The sequence below is a fragment of the Amblyomma americanum genome, chromosome 6, assembly GCF_052857255.1.
Source record: "Amblyomma americanum isolate KBUSLIRL-KWMA chromosome 6, ASM5285725v1, whole genome shotgun sequence".
NCBI lineage: Eukaryota > Metazoa > Arthropoda > Arachnida > Ixodida > Ixodidae > Amblyomma > Amblyomma americanum.
Genome location: NC_135502.1, coordinates 106,593,524 through 106,615,388, shown reverse-complemented (window position 1 = coordinate 106,615,388; position 21,865 = coordinate 106,593,524). Strand labels below are relative to the sequence as shown.

Here is a 21,865-nt window from a genome sequence, read left to right as displayed (position 1 = left end):
CTGCAGAGGCAGAAAGGGAGGATCGCAGATTTAGGAACAAGCTTCAGTTATTTACTTCCTAGCTAGAACCAAAAAAAAACAGAAAAAGAAAACTAACGGGACTATGCGGAACATGCAGTGAATAACGCTCCCTTTGGATAACAAAGTAGGCGACAAGGAAGGCTGCGAAGCAGTTGGCGGCAGAAAGTGAGATTGGCAGATGAGCTCGGAAAATTTGGGAGCAGAAAGGTGGCCTCGGCTGCTGTTCATTTGAAGATCGATGGCAGATGTAGATACGCAAATTGTTTGTTCTAACGTCCTTAAGCGGCACTTGGACTATGAGGGACGCCGCAGCGGAGGGCTACGGTTAATTTTCGGCCACCTGGACTTCTTAAACGTGCGGGGACACTGCACAACAGCAGACGGGTGTGTTTTATTTCTTTTGTATTGAAGAACGGCCATTGTGGCCGGAATCAAATCCGCGACCTCGGGGTCACCAGACCAACGCGAAAGCCAGAAAACACAGCGGCGGGAAATAACGGGAGCTGCTATCTTGTTCATGCAATGGACGCAGCAGGGCTGAGGACGACGACAAACTATGCCGATGATGATGATTATCGTGATATAATATACTGTAATTAATTTTGACCACCTGCGCTTCCTTAACGCAGTCCGAAACCTTGGCACAGGACCGTCGCTGCACTTCGCGTGCTTGAAATGCCGCCACCGTGATCGAACATTGTAACAGCAACGTCCAGAGACGTAGAGCCATAATTCGAAAAACTGGCTAGAGCACAAAGAAGACGCACACAGAAGGTCGGTAGACAGGACGCACGCTAGACTTGCAACTGAATTTTACTTCGGAAAGGAAGTATTCATACAAATATTTTATCTTCCATTCTCTTTCTTTACTTCAGCTGCTGGTGCCGCCTTGTTCGTCTTTTTTGTAGGCTAGCCACCATGTCGAATGCTAGCAACCAAATAGCATTGGCAGATACAGCCATAGCGGCGCGCCGAATTCCATTCTACATGTGTCCAGCGGTGCACTTCATAGCCACTTATGTCATCGCCACAAGCTCAGTAGATGGGTCTCTAAAGGTGTGTTTAATTCATTTTTACGAACTCAGAGGAACATTGCTGCAGGGTAGAAGGCGCACCGTAGCGGTAGGCTCCAGATAAATTGTGAACGTCCGGGGCGACTTCATGTGAACCGAAATCTCACCACATTAGTGCATTTTGCCTTTCGCCTCCATTAAGACTCGGCTTCTGCGGCCGGGACCACTCGTTCGAGCTCAAGGCTCGCAAAGGCGGGCGCGTGACGTCACGCTCTTTCCTGGACCTTTTTTCTTTTTCCTCCAGGAGGGCTCCGGAATAATTTCGACCACCTGGGGATCTTTAACGTGCGATGTCAGTGCACGTTAAAGATCCCCAGGTGGTCGAAATTATTCCGGAGCCCTCCACTACGGCACCTCTTCTTCCTTTCTTCTTTCACTCCCTCCTTTATTCCTTCCCTTACGGCGTGGTTCAGGTGTCCAACGATATATGAGACAGATACTGCGCCATTTCCTTTCCTCCAAAAAACCAATTATTACTCCATGATCGCGCCTGCGCTCGGTGCAGAGGTCTGACAGGGCCAATGTCAGCCCAAATATCGGCGTCGCGCGCGTCACACGTCGCCAGTTGACTCCGGCAAATTAATAGGTGCATGGGCGTGGTGTGCAGACGCGCTTTGACTTGGGCGTCAAACACTTGGGGGTCGAATTTTCAATTGACACGGCGTCGCCACCAGCGTGCTTGCGGCGCTGCTAGCGCACTGCCTGCGACGGACGGAACGGCTCGTGGTGCACCTGCTCGTACAGTTGCTAGCGGCGGTACTGCAGAAAGAGCGAGTTCAAAAATAGGCACAGAAATAGGCATGGAAAGTTGGACACTATCTAAGCGCTTGGTGCCGGTGGGATAGGCGCAATGAAACACACACACGCACACACGTACAAACACACACAAGTTGGAGTCGCTGACGGCGAGAAAGAGAAAAAAAGCCGATGAGTAAGGACAACTAGACCACTGTATTTTCAAGCAGAAAAATTGGGGAGGGGGCACCTAAGCTGGACATTAAGGATATTACGCAATAGCTTTGTTGACTTAAGGCCCACATATGCGGAATAGGTCTTTCCCAGTTTTACATTCATTTGTCCTTGGGAGTCTCCATACCACTCGTTGCGCACTGGTGCAGCGGTTAAGAGATGCGCCATTGCCCTGCGACCGGTGGGTCCTGTGCGACCCAAGTTGCTCTTGCCGAGCAACCTCTCGCGATCAACCAACATTCTAACTGCAACCTGCCAGTGTGGTTAGTTTCCTCACAGGCCGGTGGGTAGGTTGTGACCACCCCACAAGGTCCCGCGACCTAGCTTGCCCTCCTAAGTTGCTTCTCCGGGGGTGGCTGCTTGGGCCCCCCTGCGCCACCCTATTTATCTTTCACAAGGCCGACAAAGCCGAAGCCGGATTCTCTGTGAAACAGGGACTTAGACGCTTTCGCGTTAATGGTGTGAGCTGGTTCCAAACAGTCAGTCTTGAGTTCACTTCCTGCACAGTGCAAATATGGTTCAATTTTGGTGGTCTTTTGTAAAAATTTGTTGAAGTCTGAATACAAGTGTCGCGATGAGCGGCATAAAGCTTAACTCTTTCCCTATAATGGGAAAAATGCCCGTATTTTGTGGGTTTTCGTCAAACTCTCCTGGTCCGAGAACTATGAGGTATACAAATTTATTGGAACGTATGATAGCCAGTTAAACAGGCGTTTTAGTTATGCGAGCTTCGTTAACGTGTTTTATGTTTAATACCAAACATTAATTTCGAAATCAAGATTTCTAGATAAAATTTCTACAAAAATTGCAAAGATATGCTTGTGTCAAAAAAGAAAACAATTTTTAAAAGTATCGAAAATGCTAGATATCTGCCTTTATAATAGCAAGTTCTTAAAAAATCAAGTACAGTTTTCAGCCTAGAAAACAGTCGCTTAGGCCCTTTGCATAATTGGGCCCGCCATTGGGTGAAACAGTCGAGCGAACCCTTCGGAGTGCAGGTGGCATCAAATCCTGTCAACGTGACGTAGAAACTCAAAAAATAGACGAATAACATAGGTAACGCCAAAATCGCCTTTTCAAAAAACGGCTGAGTTGAGGCCAAATAAATTACCCACGCGCTGCCACCTCTGGGCTTGTTGCTCGGATAGTTCTTCGCCCCCTGGACTAAAGTCGCATGACGAGGTAGCGTCCTCCCCGTCTCTGCTACCTGCATCGTGAGAGCAGCTGATGGAATCACGGCATCTACCGCGTTTCAGGGTACACGCCACACTGGCCCTGTCATACTCAACTCCGCTGTTTTCACTGGCGCTTCAAAATTCATCGCCACGCGAGCGAAAAAAGAACCAGGTGAAGCGAAAATTAAACTACTTATCTAGTTGCAAGACGAATGGTGCAACATGTTCAAGAATGAAAGGGGACCTTTTAAAATCGACTTTCGGATCCGTCGTTAGAGAGCTAACAATGGCCGGTGGGTACGATAGAGAAAGATTTACGAGCAGCATGTAATGCGAAGGCAAGGTAACCGCTGGTCCTTAAGGGTAACAGAGTTAGGTTTTATAGATGGCGGATGTGAATAAGAAGTTTGCGGGCATGCGGTAATCGCAGCTGGCAAAAGAAAGGTTTAATTTGAGAGGCATGGGAGAAGTTTTTGCTCTGCAGTGGGCGTAGTCAGGCTGATGATTGATGATGGTGATGATTAAAAAGTGGTTCCAAGATTAAAAGCTTTGGTTGATTGATTGATTGATTGATTGATTGATTGATTGATTGATTGATTGATTGATTGATTGATTGATTGATTGATTGATCGATCAATCTATCAATCTATCGCTCGATTGATTGATTGGTTGGTTGGTTGGGTGGTTGGTAGATTATTGTTGATTGACTGATTGACTGATTGATTGATTGATTGATTTGTTTTTTTTTTATTTATTCATTTATTTATTTATTTATTTATTGATTGACTGATTGATTGATTGATTGATTGATTGATTGATTGATTGATTGATTGATTGATTGATTGATGGATTGATTGATTGATTGATTGATTGATTGATTGATTGATTGATTGATTGATTGATTGATTGATTGATTGATTGATTAAATGCAGCCTTACGCACTTCTTTGGCCTCCCGTGAGAAAAAGGAGGGGCTATGTTTCTATAACTCTGTAAAATGTTTTTGAAGTGTTATTGGTACTGTAATAATGCTCTTACTGCCTTCATGTGTAAGCAGGTCATATTATTTTTTAATTAAAATATCGTCTAGAGTACTTTCGATGTCGCCATCATGTCAAAATTCTCCGCTGAAAATGCCGCGCTTTTGTAGGTTTCCCTGAGCAAGCGTGCGGCGCTCAGCAAACTGCGAGCACTTTTCACACCTCTCAAAAGCCCACCGTTCTCTGCAGTTGCTTCCCCCCTAGCAGCACGATTTGATAGCGTATGATACGGCATCAAATGCACCTGAAAAAAAAATCAGGGACCGTGTGCTCGATAGCGATATGTAGCAAGTTAACTGGCCGCTGCATACCCGCCTCTTCTGTAAATCTTGTCACGCCAGCACTCGCCAGCATTCCATCACGATTACACAATCTTCTCTCCGGGGCAGAATAAATACGCCGTAAGTTTGCACCAGAGTATGAGTTATCGGTATCCCAGCCAGGGCTTTCTTTTTTCCAAGAGAAGATTACGGCATTGTTCGTGTTGTGTGGCGCAACGCGTGGGTCTGCCGGGTTTCAAAAGCGAGAGTAGCAGGACCAGTAGTCACTGCAGCCCAAAAATACGTTGTATGCTTTGCCCAAAATTAACTTATGATAACTTTGTGTAGAGGAAGTTGCTTCGAGGTATGAACTAAACGAATATTTTTGAGTAATTTTTATTTTTTGAAAAATTTGGCATAGCGATACCAATCCGTAAAATGTTGTTTAGAAGAGTGCAAGAAACCGAAAAGCAAAAGGATGTGAACGAATCACTTATTTTACTTACTTGGATTCCTATTTTGTCGTTCCGGACAAACTGAAAGATCGCAAACTGAGTAGGTGGTGTTGATTCATAGCAAGAATTGATGACGAAAAGCACAAAATAAAATATAAAGCAAGAAATTATCATCCTGTTGACTCGCATGTGAATGGTACAACAGGAAAACTAAGCTTAGAGCAAGTGAACGCGCGCGTCGAATTAAGTGAGTGAAGGTCAGAATCGCAAATTAGCACAAGAGGGACTCGAAGCATCTGCGAATCAATGAATGCGAACTTCATCACTTGTGAATGCAATGGCGACGTCATGCCTGCGTCCTTACTTTTCTCGGTGAGGCAGCCTTACGCAAGCTCGCGCGTGCACTTATCGCTGATCATTTATAACGTGTCTGCGCTTTTCATGTCAAGGGCAGCGCACACGCGAGAATCAATGCCCTGTAATACGTTTGAAGGGTCATGCGTTCGATGAAGGCGAATTCTTTTTAAGAGTTTATTTATGCAGCACGTTGTCAACACATACACACATCACATGCAAGAAGGCATAGGGATAGGCCAGACAGTATCAGTTATGCAATAGGCACACTCATTTTCATGTGCTGCGCCGCACTTGTAATGGACATGTTTGGATACTGTTCCGACTTTTCTTCCCGCACACGGAGAAATCTGACCAAGTGTCTTGAGCACACAGAAACGGCGTAGACTCCAAAACGCACACGTAGTTCTATGACGCCCTGCGCCTCGATTATATGCGCTTATGGTACGCCGGGATACCTGCGTTTTATTTTTTTCTGTGAATATTGATCCGTGACTGGCTTGTGCACCCGCTTAACATGCTTCATCAGGTTTCGCCACCCGACGCCAGAACCTCGGGAGGAAAGCCGGCCTCTCTCTTCGCTTGACCTGATATGCACGCTCATAGTTCCCAGGCCACAGGGTCTGCTTTTCAGCGATATATCCTGGCCCTTGTGTTGCCTTTAAAGTTCTCAAGGCTCCGAAGGGTTAGAACGATCCTTCATCTATCCTTTACATATATTTTGAGCTTCTGTGTTGTCGCAACTGCCTGAATATAATGCTCAAGAGCAAAGCCTGGGGCCTGGAATCTTTTGAGCAGCCCTGTACATAACCCTGACATTACCATTAGCCCGTTCAGTTGTCAGTCAGCGTTGTTTGTGTTTGTTTCTTGTCGGCGACCAGTTGAACTAACTCTTTAATAATCCTTGTCTCACAAATAACATAGTCGCCGCTTATTCTTCACCTAACCTCGACGGATATATTCGTTTCGCTCAGTATGTGCTCCATGGTCACAGCGAGACAGAAAGAACAAAAGAAAAAGGACACAACACAGCGCTGTGTTGTGTCCTACCTTCTTTGTACCGTCTGTCACGCTCTAGCCACATTGTAAACACGAATACGCCTATGTGGGCTTAAAAAGGCAGTAAGTTGTCCTCTAGGGCACCTTTTATTAATGAGAATGCGCTATACGGCAGCTTATACTCCCTTTTTAATGCTTTCTATTTGGAAAATGTATAGGATAGAAAACCAACTATCCCAACAAGTTGTTTTCTCGAACAGGTGTTCCCCTTTATCATATTTAGATGCGCAGCAAAACCCTCCTATAGAGAACTCTCTTGCTGCTGGCCATGGCTCCTTCGTGGACTGGTCCTTTGACTAGGATATGTTTCCACAGGAAACCTGATTTTTCTAGCCCTAACTTTAATGCAACTGTTTAAAACGTGACTGAAATGTGTAATGTAATGTGTGTGGCGAATGACGGGTATTGAGATTACCGTATACTCATGTATATGCTGCAGCACCTTGTAAGTTTTATGAGAGCACCGCAGAAGAATTGACGATTAATTGTTATCTCTTCAGAAAGGCCAAGAGAGCAAGCGCACCGGCGGCAGCACTTACATGGTGAGCCTCGATATGACCGTAGTGCAGGTAAGTTGGTTACTTGGTCCTGGAACGTTACGTGTCAGTGAAAGGCGTTTTTACTTTCAATTTTTGTGACATTTCAAGCACATCTTTCTTATTTATTTCTTAATAACAAACCCTAGAAATTTTTGGTAGTTTATAAGAAAAGAAGGCAGACAGGATATTGAGCACAAAACACAAAAAAATTATTTTTTCTGAGCAGTTTCAGAGCGGGTTTTATCATGTCTAAGAAACAAACCTCAAAATGCTTACAGCTAACGCTAACCTCACAAAAGACAGCAAAAAAGTATTATCTACACCTTTTTAGGTGTGCCCCAACAGAGTTTTTTGCTTCTCTTTTCTGTTTTTCTTGAGTGAAACGAGAAAGCTGTTTTTACATGAAGTTTCCAGAGTTTCTACAGAACAGGCCACATAGAACATTATACCTAATGGATGCGACGTTCCACATACGCCATCTGCTGATTTATGATGATTACATTACTCACAACGCCCTGCAGGGACATTTTATTGCGCACGTAAATCATCCTGTCCAACTTTCCCGTGGTGCGGGGCTTTCCAGATGAATTACAACATTCTAGGACAAAGTAAAGATGGTAATTTAAAGCAAAAAAAAGGAAACAAGAACCGGTACTCAACATACATCTACACTTGTTGTTCTGCTCGCTCTGTTTTACATAAGGCACTCAGAAAACAAATGACCTTTATAACAAAGAAACCCCAAAGAAAGTGATCCAAGAATGTCTGGAGTGGTTCTTGCACGCGCTCAATTATGCAACGTTCTTGTGTCTCAACTTCGATCAGATCTGACAGTGGCCTCAGAAAATTAAATAGTATGCACAGGAGTCCTTGCACTATGAGATCCCTGTTTCTCATGAGGAAAATAACCCCAAACTGCAAAAAATCTAGGGAGTAGTGAACGAATAGTACGGAGCAGGGCTCATGACAAACGCAAAGCAAAATAACCTTCAAGGGATCCCTGCGTCATAAACGCTGTATATTTGTTGGATGTACATTTGCTGTATATTTTCTTAAATAGTATTTAAGAATACAATGTTCTACCCTCAATCGCTGGAGTACTGCGGAGAGAACGAATTGACAACAAAGCAAAGCAGAATAAATATACGGCAAACCGGGCGTAAATAAGGATAAAATAAATATAAAAACAAACTTATATCAAACAGAAAAACAAAAAAGCTATCAAAAGAGGCACGCGCCGCTCAGTAAAAGAATAAACCTACTTGGGACCACGACTGAAACATTCCCACAGAGGCTTGCAGTTGACAAGACGGCAAGAGCTTAAACCTAGAATTAACAACGGTTTTAAAGCTGCGTTGCGCCTAATCTGTATTGTGCGTATTTGCCAAAGGTCTCGACAGACGGCGAAATACCCCTGGGCCTTAAAGAAGGTGCTCGGTTCAGCTACAACTTTTACGACTCCTTCAGAAACCCGCCGGAACTGATCGATTTGCACGGCTTCGACATTTCACCGTGCTACAAAGGGAACGACTCTGCGGATGCATTTCTAGAAGTCAAACGTGAGTGTCAACTAATCATCAAATTTCTTACAACGCTGAGCCTCCTCGCAATAAAGCTTGTGGGTCAAGTATTGCATACATCGGGACCTTAAAACGTAGCCGAAGGTAGTAAATATCTTTGTGGCCAAGACTCAACTTTTTTCCCTTCTTATTTCTTATTGTTGCTATTCGTGAGGCTCTTTTGCTTTCTTATTGCGTTATGAATAGTATAGTCATAAATTTGCCTGCAAGCCAGCTGCAGTTATATTCGTGGTGTCTTATTTATACAGGTACAATGCAAAATAGTGCAAAACTATATTTGAAATCCTAAACGACTCGGTAGCCGGTTCTAGTTCATGTACTTAAATTTTTAGGAAAAAAATGTGCTTCCGAACGTGTCAATTACGTAGCCAAAACAAAAACTAATGAAATTGATGAGCTTCAGCTTGACAGCACATAGAGCTCTGATCGCAGAGCAAATTCCTTTCGTTGTTATGATGTAAGAGTAAGTGCGGCTAATTACAATAAGGCACCCTTAGGAAAAGGCTCCAAAGTAAAGTTTCTAGCATAATGAATTCGGCTAAATTACGAATGAGCCACTGCTAACCAGGCCAAACAGTGACGCAGTTATACATTCACACTTGTCCCCGATAGCAATCTAAAAGCCAAAACATGGTCCGAGTATGTTACTCGCTGGCCGTATGCTGTAACGCTGTTTACCTCTATATATTCCTTCACTCCTCATGTGACGTCATGACTACTAACTAGCAAATAACATCATTTGCTGGCTCCGATATCGAAGACGAAAAAAACCCATGACAAGATAGAGCTGGTTGGAAAATTCGAAGCTGGACAAAATTTTCGCAGATCAATAATAAGGCATGACTTTCGAATAAAAGAAAATCTATATGTGCAATATCATCTGCATTTCATCGCGATAACATCGATCAAACATGATGCGACAGTTTATTTACCCTCGACTGTTACTTCGATGTTTTTACCCTAATGAATGCTTTCACTGAAAGCCGACGCTGCACACACGCGACAGAATTTTTCTAGAGGATGAAGGTGGGAGAAGATGGATCGAGGGTGACGGTGCTTGGCCGTGCAGCCGCCTAGCGAGAGGGGACAGTGTAAAGAGGTGGCTGGTGCCGTCGCTTTTCCATTTCGCTTCTGCGTGAGCCTCTAGGGAGGGGGGGGGGGGGGGCTTTCTTGAGAGGAAGATAGGTGAGTTGGTGGCAGGCGGCCCTTCTGAGGTGAGCCCACCCACCATCCCCATGGTGCGTTGGAGGCAGGCGGTGCTTCTGAGGATTGTAGGTTGGAAGAGTGGTGTGGGGCGGTGGGTGAATAATCAGCCGCCTATGGTGGGCTGGTGGCAGGTGGCGCTTTTGAAGCTTGTAGGTTGGCAGAGTATTGTGGGACGGTGGGTAGATGAGCCAACCCACCGTCCCTATGGTGCGTTGGTGGCAGGCGGTACTTGTGAGGATTGTAGGTTGGCAGAGTGGTGTGGGACGGTGGGTGATTAGCAGCCCCCTATGGTGGGTTGGTGGCATGCAGGAGGTACTTCTGAAGCTTGTAGGTTGGCAGAGTGGTGTGGGAGGGTGGGTGGATGGATGAGCAGCCCCTATGGTGGGTTGGTGGCAGGCAGTGCTTCTGGGCCTTGTACGTTGGCAGAGTGGGGTGGGACGGTGGCGGATGAGAAGGCCCCTATACCGGGTTGGTTGCAGGTTTTGCTTCTGAAGCTTGAGGTTAGGTTGGCAGAGTGGGGTGGGACGGTGGGTGGGCGGATGAGCAGTCCCCTATATTGGGCTAGTGGCAGGCGGTGCTTCTGAGGCTTGTACGTTGGCAGAGTGGAGTGGGACGGTGGGCGGATGAACAGTTCCCTGTGATTGGTTGGTGGCATGCAGGCGGTGTTTCTGAAGCTTGTACGTTCGAGAGTGAGGTGGGGCGGTGGCGGATGAGCAGGCCCCTATATCAGGTTGGTAGCAGGCAGTGCTTCTGAAGCTTGTAGGTTAGGTTGGCAGAGTGGGGTGGGACGGTGGGTGGGCGGATGAGCAGTTCCCTATATTGGGCTAGTGGCAGGCGGTGCTTCTGAGGCTTGTACGTTGGCAGAGTGGAGTGGGACGGTGGGCGGATGAACAGTCCCCTGTGATTGGTTGGTGGCATGCAGGCGGTGTTTCTGAAGCTTGTACGTTCGAGAGTAAGGCGGGGCGGTGGCGGATGAGCAGGCCCCTATATCAGGTTGGTAGCAGGTAGTGCTTCTGAAGCTTGTAGGTTAGGTTGGCAGAGTGGGGTGGGACGGTGGGAGGGCGGATTTGCAGTCCTCTATATTGGGCTGGTGGCAGGCGGTGCTTCTGAGGCTTGTACGTTGGCAGTGTGGGGTGGGACGGTGGGCGGATGAACAGTCCCCTATGGTTGATTGGTGGCGGGTGGTGCTCATTAAGGGTGAATGCGGGCAGGAATAGGGTGGCACAAAGAATCGGTGGAGACAAGGGGGAGGGTGGGCAGCTTCCTACATAGGGAGGCTGTTTACCTCCCGTTACAGTTTTCGCCGCAAAATTGACATGTTAATTATTATCAGCTTAATACAACGGCAGGAAACATACATGGGGCAACCGAGGAAATGCCTGCCAGAATTATTTAAGGTACTTTTACCTCCACACTCAGTTAAAAGAAAGATGCTGGAATAAAGCAGGTCATTAAAGATGTTATCGAATCGTCTGGCTATGCGGAAGTCGAACATTGTCAAGGGATATTTGGTTCATCGTTGTAACTCATTAAATACTGCGGTAAGAAAATAAGGGCAAAGCGACACAAGTGCACAGACACAAGTGCGCCATTGTGTGCGTCTGTGCGTACTGCGTCTTGCTTTGACCTCTTTTTCTGCTCTAAAGTTTTATAATACGTGCCATAAGCTTGATTACGCCGCGTTCATTTAGGACCCCAGAAGTGGCAACTTGATTTACTTGCTTGAACTAGTACAAAACGACTCCATTCATTGCATTCCTAAAACTTCAGAGAGACCGCAAGAGTAACTTCAATGAAGAACTCCATACAGCTAACCCTCCTCGCTTCTCATCGCAACGTTTGTCTGCTCTGTTTGTATCGCAAAATTCATTAAAACCAAGTTTTTTATAATGCCGCTATCAGTTGCCCCATTGTATATCCCGCCTCGCACTAATCACTCACAAGGAATAGAAATTGCATTTTATTTCACGAGAACTTCCATTCACTCTTTCATTCCTCGTAGTTCAGAAGAGTGGAACCGCCTTCCCTGTTCGCTCCCCTCCATTGTTCGTAACTCGCGTTTTCGCGATGCCTTAACTAACATTGCTTAGCCAGGAACGTAACAAATCGTGTAATTTGTGTCAGCTAACATTGTACGGTCAGAAAGCATTCATGCGTGTAATTTAAATTTTTTATAACAACTCTGCTCTATAATGAAATGTCAACCAAAAGCACTCAATGGCGCTCGCTTAGGCGACACGGCAGAGATGCGTGAGCGGTCTCCGCTACGAAATATGCTCATTGTCCACGCACCGATTTCTGATCAATTTGTTTTATTTTTCGTCCTAGGCGTCTTCTTTCTCGCCATCTTCTTCTAAAGCCGTGACATCGATCATTCTCTACTTTACATCCATAGCTCCCTGGCAGTCCTCACACCACTCCTGGCGCAGAGGTGGAGCGGTTAAGCGATGCGTGGCTTCCCTGCGGTGGCAGGGGCTGCCATCGGTGGGGCTTGTGCTACCTAGGTTGCCCTTCCTGGGCAGCCTCTCGCGGCCAGCCATTAATTTAACTGCCACCCGCAGCGGTGGTCAGGGCTTCACTCCTAGTCTCCACTTAGAACTCCACTCAGTTTGCCGCGACATGTCCCCTGTAATCCTCATGCATTCTGACCCAAATAAATGTTCTTCTTCAAGCTGCTAAATTTCGTACGTGCAGCTGTGTGTCACTTTGTGTTCCTTCTCTTTTTGCGCAGTCCTTTTTAATCTACAGCACGGCAGTCTCCCAAAAGCGGAAAAGTTATCTGCGGGGACAAGCATGTTGAATGATAGTTTATCTTTGAGTATGATAATGAATATTGAGGTTAAGGCTAAGGGGCGTAGAATAATGGAAGAGTGGGTTGAGTGTCACGTGTCGGCATGCTTCATTTGCAATGGAATGAAAGATCGCCACGATGGATAAATCCTTGCTACAACAAGATAAGAAGAAGCAGAAGAGCCCTGAAAAACATTTGCGCGAAACAAAGCAGGGCGTTATCAAAATCGAAAAAAAGAGCTCATTATCAAGCATGTTTTTTGACAAAAGAAGTTATTCAGATAGAGCGCCCGAATGCTCGCCCGACACCAAAAACAGCTCAATTTTCTTTTCAGTGAAGGTTTTCGTTTACAACCGCAAAATACACTGCTGTCATGTTATCCAGTTCTTGCATGCACGTACGCACACACACGCACACACGCACACACGCACACTTCATTAAGCAAGTGTCACGTGACTTTTTCTTTCCCTTGTGGTCGGGCACAGCGGATGTGGGAAGGAGAAGGTCCCGTGCCACTTCGTCCATGGAATGACGTGCGTTGGGAGACGCTTCCTAGCGCGCGGGCTTTCGAAAGCAAGCGTCTTTTGGCAGGAGATAGCCAACATTGGTTGTGCGACTGATAAACCTGTGGCTGACAGCCGGCACCGATTGTCGGATAGCAACCAGGAGCCCAATGCTAACAGGTAAAAAGTGAATAATTAACAAGCATAAGTTAACCAGCTTACTAGTTAACATTCACCTGGTTGCTGATGTCTGTCAATACTGGTATTATAGCGCCGCAATAGCCGTCTTTCATTTCTTTATTTACCTTAAAGGCCCCTTTCAGGGTATTACATAAAGGATGGGGTTGTCAAACGTTTTTTTTAAATATTCTGTCACGATGATATATTAATTTCAATGTTGGCGTTGAAGGATGATGGGCAGGTGATGGCAGCAACGGAGTTAGAGAGGCCGTTCGAGTCTGACGTGGCTCGTGGAAAGAGGGAGGTGGAAAAGGTTACTGTACAGGGCGCGTGAAGGAGTAACTTGAATGGGGTGATGGGACATGCGCGGCAGAGGTGCGCAGATGTATGGTTCATGGCCGAGTGGGCTGTAACAAAATTTATGAAAAAGAAATAGGGTTTTGCATGCCTAAAAAAGCCTATCCTTTGATACTCCAGGCGAGCATCCCTGAAACACATGGTATATGCCCACAAAAACATAAGCGCAAGAAAACAGGCTTATCAGGTAAACTCCTCATGTGTTGTCCTAGCAAGGGCAATTTGAAGTGTCAGAAAATGTACAAATTATCGAGTAATGTAATCAGCACAGAAAGGTTTTTACCCTCTGCTATCACACTAGGAAAGCATGTTAAGAAATTTCAGACGCTTTTCTGACTTCTCCGTTTGTTCTCACGAGCTTACAGAACTCGGGCGAAAACCCCCGAGTTCCTTCTTACGAAGGCTTTAGCCATCACTGTTGCAAAATGCATATCACGGAATTTCATATTTCAAAAGAGCTTAATGTTCTATAAAACAATATATGAGGTCCCTGGTAAGACAACTTAACCTCGTGAAAAAGAGCATCAAGAAATTCATCAAGTCGCTAATTCTTTAACTTTTCGGGTGTTTCACTCAGGGTGCCGCAAGAAAAAAAGCTGCTACTCACAAACGACATGGCCGATTTCACCGCTGAATATAAAAGAATACCCTCGGCTTACAACACTTCACGAAGCATTTGGCTGGAAACAAAGCAAATTCATGAAATTATTCTCAATCATATTGCCGCTGGTACGTACTGCACTTGACGAGAGTTGCATCTGAAATGGGGCAGTCGGATGCACACTTTAGAATCAGAATCGTGCGACCGTCTTCAACGAAGCAGCTGAGAAGAGCCGCGAATGGCACGCGGATGGACTGTCGGCAGCTCTTCGGCGTCATTCGACCTAAATCTCAGCTTGATGTGATTACAGGCTTGTACGTGCTATTCACATACCAGCTACACAGCACTGCCGCCTATTGTGTTAAGTGACGCGCACCGTTCGATCATTTTAGCTCGAACACATACGATCTTCAGAGACGAGAAAAAATCTTGCTTCTGCATCTTGCAGCATGTTTGTGCATCTTGCTTGTGCATCGCTCGTTTCCACAGCATCTGGGACGCCAAGCGACAAGAATTTGGCCCGCGCCACCCTCGAAATTTAACCTTGGCCGATTTGGACCAAAATCAGTGTTCGATTACAATTTGACGTGCCTGACATCATGGAGACCTCCAAATTTGGCCGGGCCATTGCCAAAATTTTCCCTCGATGACACCAAAAATTTGACTCTGGCTGATTTGGAACAAAGTCCATGTCCAACTCTAACTGAGTGTGCCCGACACGATGGCGACCTCCAAATTCGACCCCGGGTCGTTTAAAAAAAATTGGCACAGGCCAGCCCTGAAAATGTACTTCAGAGCTTTTAGGCTTGGGCCATCTCCTGGCTATGGTGTCGCTTGTGGTGTCATCATTTACGTCACCTCGCTTGCGCACATCACTCACCGGTTTAAGGAGAGTTAGACCACGGCTAGTTTTTTTTTCCTGCGCTCTTCTGAATCCTCAGTGGCGTGTTTCGACATTGTCATGAACAGTCTCTTGACCATTTGTGTATGTATTTTTTCTAACCTGCAACTGCTCTTTTTTGCAACCAGGAATTAATTTAGCTGTATTTAAAGTAGTGGTTCTAGGCATTCTCTTCTCACTTTCTTTGCAGTTTCAGCCCAAGACTACGCCAGCCTGTCTACAGCGTCCACGCTTAATGATCCAAAGTTTCTGTCAGCGTGGCGAACAGCAATCGACCAGGCTTCTTCATTGTCAGATCATTCCTTACGTGTGACGAGTATTAACGGGGTAAGCATTTGGCAATTTCACCACTGGTGAGCACTGCTTAGTATGCAGCGGCCTCTTTTCTCGAGAAGGTGCATATCGAAAAAAGTGGCGACTTATTAAAATGCTTCGAATACAACTCACAATATTCTGAACCTTTTATTGAAAGGATAAGCAGAAAAGAAAGCATCTCGAATGGTAGACGCTGTATCCTACAAGAGCCGCAAAAGGGCACAACAAACCTGGTTCTGGCTTCGAGCAAATACGTCTCAAGAACTGCTTGGCGGGTCGCACTTGCAGTATTAGTGCAATCGTTAGGAAGTTTAATGAAACTGAACTTGAAGAACTAGACCATCTCTTTTCTTAAGGATGTACTCCTGAAACACAGTCGAGGTTTTCTGAAAAACTGAGCCACTTGACAAATGAGGCTGCGGTCAAAATGGTTGTTTTTGGTGCAACCCTGTGCGAACGGGCTAACATAAGATACCACAACAATGAGTTTTACACTGCACTCACTTCGCGTTTTCCAATATTCACTTTTATGTACTTATATCGAAAATTTCTATTCAAAATATATTTTAAAAATAACCACAGTCTCGGAGTGAGCTTCCAAATGTTGGATGAAATGTAGCAGTCGAAGTGTATATATCCCAGCTCTCATCACGCAAACGAGCTATAGAATTCTTTACACATTAGCAGGCCCCACTTTGATTTCTGTTCGTTAATGGTGTTAATATGTCCTTCACTCTGGATTAAATACTTTTCAGAGACTGGGAAACAGTGTGAAGACAGAAATATAAACGAGACAGGGTTACCTTATATTAAATTTTAAATACGGTGGTATAACACTGCACTCGAAGACCTGTCTACCACACTGTTCGCAGTGGCGACGGCTAACAAGGTGAATAATTAGGACGCTACACTTGGAAGTCAATACTTCTCTTTTCATGCTGGATATTTTTATTGTGAATGAATTTCTCTTCCGAAGCGTAGAACACCAAAACAAAGCCAAAGACATGTTCCGCGAATGTTCATGAAAATTATTGCAGAAAGGAATTCGAGCGAAACAGTATACATTGTGCCTCATTTTAGGTGATATAGTCTCCTGTGAAGATTATTTTTCATCCTTATATCGTTTAATGCCTAGAGATGCTCTTCTTTCACTGCACATGTGGCTTTCCTAACTGCATTATCACTTTTGTCAATCATTTATCATTTATCAATTTTGTGTCATGGTCTAGCAGTATATTGTCCGGTGGCATTTGAAAAAGGACGCTGAGGTGTTTGTGAACCAAGGACAGTCTTTTCATTGTTACCAGAATGTATTATTTAATTCCCTTTACTTCGCTAAAAGCCATGGTGATTTGTATTTACCATAATTATAAGGGACGGTGTTGTAACATTTATGTCTCTCCGTGCGCGCAAAGCATTGATGTCTACGCGTGCGCTGCACATGCCCATCAACTCCGCGAACTCTACCGGGCTGAATGTATTGCTTGGTTACAAGTTAAACACACTGTAAAAATAAAATCCGCTATTTCTTCATTTATATATGCCGTAATTAATTACGTTACACTGGGCTCGCTTTCATTTCTCTGTGACCACCATTGTGTTACCAGTGCATTTTTTTTATTCCTGTTTCTTTCATTTCTCTGACAGTATTTTTCAGACAACAACGTTCTTTTCGTCACCTTTGTTTTGCTGGACCGATTCCCTGCTGGCGTGTCAGTAGGCATCCAGGACACACAAGCGACTCTCGAAGACATGATGAATAACTTGAATAACGCTGTCGGCGAAGGCAGTCTCGGAATAACTTACAAGGGGGTAAGAAATTCAGCACTGCCTTTTTCTTTGAGAATTTTGATGTCACACTCTATCACCTGCATTTTTAAAGACATGTTTTGACGCTGTTTTTTTTTTGCAAAACAAACGAGTTCTTCGGCTCTCGCCAACAGGAATCTGCGTTCCACTCAAGCATGCCGCAAGACATTAGGGGGGGTCACAGTGTTGTTCTTTCTTTTGCTCAACTCGTTGTTATCAGCGCCGGCCTGGTTAATTTCACTGCGGATCTTCTGACTTTCAAAAGGTCAAAAAGCACAAACCTGACTACCCCTTCATAGCCATCATTAAAGAGAAACATAGCTGGCAAGCTCGTCTAGGCAGGTTCCACCAGCGTCATCTGAGCGGGCTTGTTACTGCGGACCCTTTTAAAGTCGCCAGCTCAGCTCTCTTAGTTGACATTCTGTGCTCTGACTTGTGCGGCGCAAACTCTGCTTTCTCACTGGATATTGAAAAACTTTTTTACTCGGCGCCGCACGATGAACTGTTCTTTGCTGTGAGAGAGCGTACTGAAGAGTTGGGACTGGTGTCCTTTCAGAATTCTTGCGGTGTTGATATTGAAACGTTTATAGGATTCGTGACCATGTAGCTGAATTTCACAATTATTAGCAATAGAAAATATTTTCATCTTCAGAAACGTGGAATTTTCATTGGCTCGAGTGTTGCCCCTGTGCTATGTAAAATTTTCTTGGCTATGTTTGGGCGATTGTTTCATTCCCAGGTGAGCGATGAGCGAGTTGTGCGTACTTTTAGATATGTCGATGATTTCTTTATTGTTCTTGACCTTTTTTTTTCAGAGATGACTAGGTTTTAGTTGCAGACTAGATCCTAACCCAATTCAATGAGATAATGAATTCATTTACTTTTTTCCATTCACCTACCGGCTCATGACTGCATTCAGTTTTTAGATATTCACCTGTATTTATCCCTGTTGGGCATTTTTGCTGGGCTTACGAGCCTCGGTACACGAGAGCGTTACTGCCTTCGACTCTTCGCATTCGAAGCTCATCAAGCCAGGCATGACAACCACTTGCTTAGGCCAACACTCCCCAAGTCCTACCGCCGCGGTGGCTCAGTGATTATGGCACTCGGCTGCCGACCCGAAAGACGCGGGTTCGATCCCGACCGCTGCAGTCGCATTTCGATGGAGGCGAAATGCTAGAAGACCCAGTATTGGGCGATGTCAGTGCACATTAAAGAACCCTAGGCGGTCGAAATTTCTGTAGCCGTCCACTACAGCGTCCCTCATTGCCTGAGTCGCTGTGGGACATTAAACCCTGTAAACAGAACCAAACTCCTCAAATCCTGTATTCACAGAGTAGAAGAAGTTTTTACAGTCGGTTCAAAAACTTAAGAAAGCTGGATTCCTGGATTCCCTGCTGATGTTCGTGTAGCAGTCACAGTGGCTCTCAGGAAAAAGCTACATAAAAAACATCCACTTACCCCTGCAAAATGTAGCAGTTTAACAGTAGAAAAGGGAGTTTGAGCTAATGAGTTATGTTTACAGGCATTCGCACAGCTTGAAGAGAGCGGCAGCCAAATTTGGGCTTGACATCGTGTTTTCAGCACTCTTTAAGCTTGCAAGGCTATGTACTTTAGCAGATCGTGAGAGGGACAAGAATTCCATATGTGGCACAAAACACAGAAATCCAGCCGCACGTTTCATGCGTCACTGGAATCGTTTATCACTTCCCTCTCTGATGTGGTAGTGTCTAGTACATTGGACTGACAGCCAGATGTCAAAACGTAGGGCTGGGTGAACATGCCTCTTGACTGAGTCTACAAATTGGTGAACACTTGCCATGGGGCTGCACGAACTGCAAGGGTTGCCTTAACTTTTTAACCGTGCTCAGATTTTAGGATGTGGCAAAGATCAAACTGCGTGGGAGATCTTCGAAGAACATGAAATTGTCAAATGCAGAAGTTCAACGTTCATTTGCATACCGTCTGTTTTTCTTTTGGGCAAAGAACGAAGGTTCTTAAAGCGCACTTCAGTTTGCGCAGCAGTCTTCGTGAGCTTTCGCTCTCCTTTTTTCTTTTTCTTTCTCTTTTACTGGCTAATTTTTATGTTATCATTGTTAGTTTTTTGCATTCTGTCAAGTTTCTCGCATGCGTCTTGTTTCTTAGTTATGGGACGTATTTATCGTTTTCAACCGACGCTTGGGCGAGTTGGCAATCGATGACAATAGACAAAACAACTAGCGCTAACTTTCAACTTTTAAAAGGCAGCGCTCATCTTTGGGGTTCTTCCTACGTCACCATCTTTTTTTGTTTGCGCTGTCTACACTCATTGTTTTTTCCGTTGTTAGTTCTCATTCAGTTGTTAGTATAGGCGCATGATAGCCTTAGTTACTTATGCGCCATTAAACCCAACTCAAGTTGTTAGTATAGCACCCGTCCTGTCCTCGCCTTTCTCTGTCTTGTCAAAACGCTACCACTATGTAAGTGCACTATGTAACCACTATGTAAGTGCAGATAGATCTCTATTTTATTGCATGGTGTAAAGCACAAAGATGAGTGGCGTCTCTTTAGAAGGAATTATTATACCGAAACACCGCCATCTGTGGCGAACTATCATTGCTGTAGGATTAAAATAAACTGTATTTTCGATCTTATGCACAATCGACTGCGTTTTTGTCTATCTACTTTCCAAGTAAGCCAACTAAATCATGTTTTCAAAATCGTCCCCTCCTCGTTGCTTTCTGCTTAAAGCCGGTGCCGGCCGTTTGATGCATTGGCCCTTTCTGTATTTATACCACTGTGTGTACCTTGTCTAAGTTGACGTGTGGCGCAACATAATGTAACCGTTAAACTAAGTGCGCTACATGGAATTTTTATGCTTCTTTCCTTCAGGTGAACCTCACAGCGTCTTCCTGGTCGACAGGGCTTCCAGTGCTTCCAAAGCCCCAACCGCCGCCGCCGCCGGTAACAACTTCGGCGCCAGTTTCCATTTCCACGAACACCCCGGAAGTGACCACCAAAACGCCTAGAGTGACCACACCCGCAGAGGAAGTGACGACTGAGGCACCGCCCAGCACAACTACGGCCAGCGCGTCGACCGCCCCTTTTGAAATCATCACCTACCCCGTGGTGACGGACGACGAACACGAGGGCGGAGAAACCACGACCCCAACATTCGACGTCATAACAGATCTTCCGGCTGCGCTCGGCGCGCTGCCGACTCGCTACGCCCCGGGCGTCGTAGGTGGCGCCACGGTTGGCCTCTTCGTGCTCGGCGCTCTGATTGGCGCTTCGTCAACGTACGCTCTCACCAGGTGGCACTTCCCTTCGGCTTCGCGGCCCACGACAGTGTTTCATTGAGGGCTTAAGCCATCATGCGCCACGAAGACGCTGCACAAGGCGACGAACTCTGAGCGTGCTGATGTTGACGTGCACATTGCACGGAACCGACGACTATAAATTAAATCTTTCCGAATTCATGTTGTTTCGTGAAATCAAATTCCTGGGATAGCAGGTGCAAAGCCTGCAATCCGCAGCCTAATAAAGTTCCAAGCACCTTTTCTTTTTTCCGAGAAACAAAATATTTTCCAGTGAGCATTGTAAGAGGCGCAGATTTGTATTGAAAAGCGAACAGAGCAGCTGTCAGAAACAGGCTACGTTCACGGGACAATTCTGGGTAGGGCTGGCACTTAAAACAACAAATTATTACACATAAAACATTCTTTCTAAACAACAGTCGCTTGTCAATCACATTTGTATTTATAAAACTACATACTTTCTTATTAACCGTGTCAGTAATACTATGTCCTTCTTTGTGATACTTTGTGATCCTGACGTGAGACTCTGTAACATAAGGTGATCGTCGATAATCAGTTGGCGTCTGCAAAATGTGTGTTCACTGTCTTTCAAAAAAACTTGATTTTTATTTCATTCCATGTGTCTGGTTACTTCTCAGAGCCGAGATCACTGTTTGCAAGCAAGTGCAGCACGTGGATCGATTTTTCTCAGGCAGTATCTATAGAGTAGCATCACAAACTTCTCTTGCTGATCGTTAAATAGAAACTGAGGACAAGTTAAAGTTCTCATGTGTCAGTGGAGCACGGTATTCTAATAGCAAAGAAACACATTTTTATAAAAAGAACGCTTTTTTTAAGCTACGAAACCTTAAAACAGAAATACAATTGTCGCCGCCACCGGCCACAAACGCAAGCAAACTATTTCTAAAGTAAAAAAAAAAAATTGAGACGGACTTAAAGGCCAACTGAAGAAGCTTTAGAATTCTATGAGTTTAAATTGACCTAATGTGCGAAATATGCCCATAAAACCTGCGAAATCGTTTTGCGCTAGCATTTGAAATCGTGGCGCAATCACCGCATAAAGCGACGTCGGTGTTCAGGCTTCTCTGCAGTACACAACGACGGGCAGAGGCCCCGATAATGACGTCTCGTACGATATCCCTACGTTTCCAGCCAAGAAATGATTGTTCCATGCAAGAAAACTGGCGCCATCGAAGGTGAAGCTCAGGATGCATTGTTTGGCGACATTAAACGACGCACATCAGCATGCAGGCGTAGGCAGCGGATATCCGAAATTTCGGCAACAATGACGACATTACAAGTTTCCCCGCACTTCTCTAACGCAGTGAGGAGGAGCCTAAACATCGTCGTGGTTTTGATCGACGATTTCGTCACCATTCTAA

General features: G+C 45.2%; 1 protein-coding gene across 1 annotated transcript in view; it reads left to right on the top strand.

Annotated features, from left to right (window-relative positions):
• The window catches only part of LOC144093949 (uncharacterized), a 96,841-nt gene extending 76,196 nt beyond the window's left edge, over nucleotides 1-20,645 (top strand). The window contains exons 18-22 of the mRNA XM_077627721.1: nucleotides 6,906-6,974; nucleotides 8,335-8,503; nucleotides 15,254-15,390; nucleotides 17,026-17,190; nucleotides 20,059-20,645. Coding sequence (XP_077483847.1) covers nucleotides 6,906-6,974; nucleotides 8,335-8,503; nucleotides 15,254-15,390; nucleotides 17,026-17,190; nucleotides 20,059-20,526 — 1,008 coding nt within the window. The 3' untranslated portion in view covers nucleotides 20,527-20,645. The remainder of the gene's footprint in view (nucleotides 1-6,905; nucleotides 6,975-8,334; nucleotides 8,504-15,253; nucleotides 15,391-17,025; nucleotides 17,191-20,058) is intronic.
• Nucleotides 20,646-21,865: the final 1,220 nt, after the last annotated feature.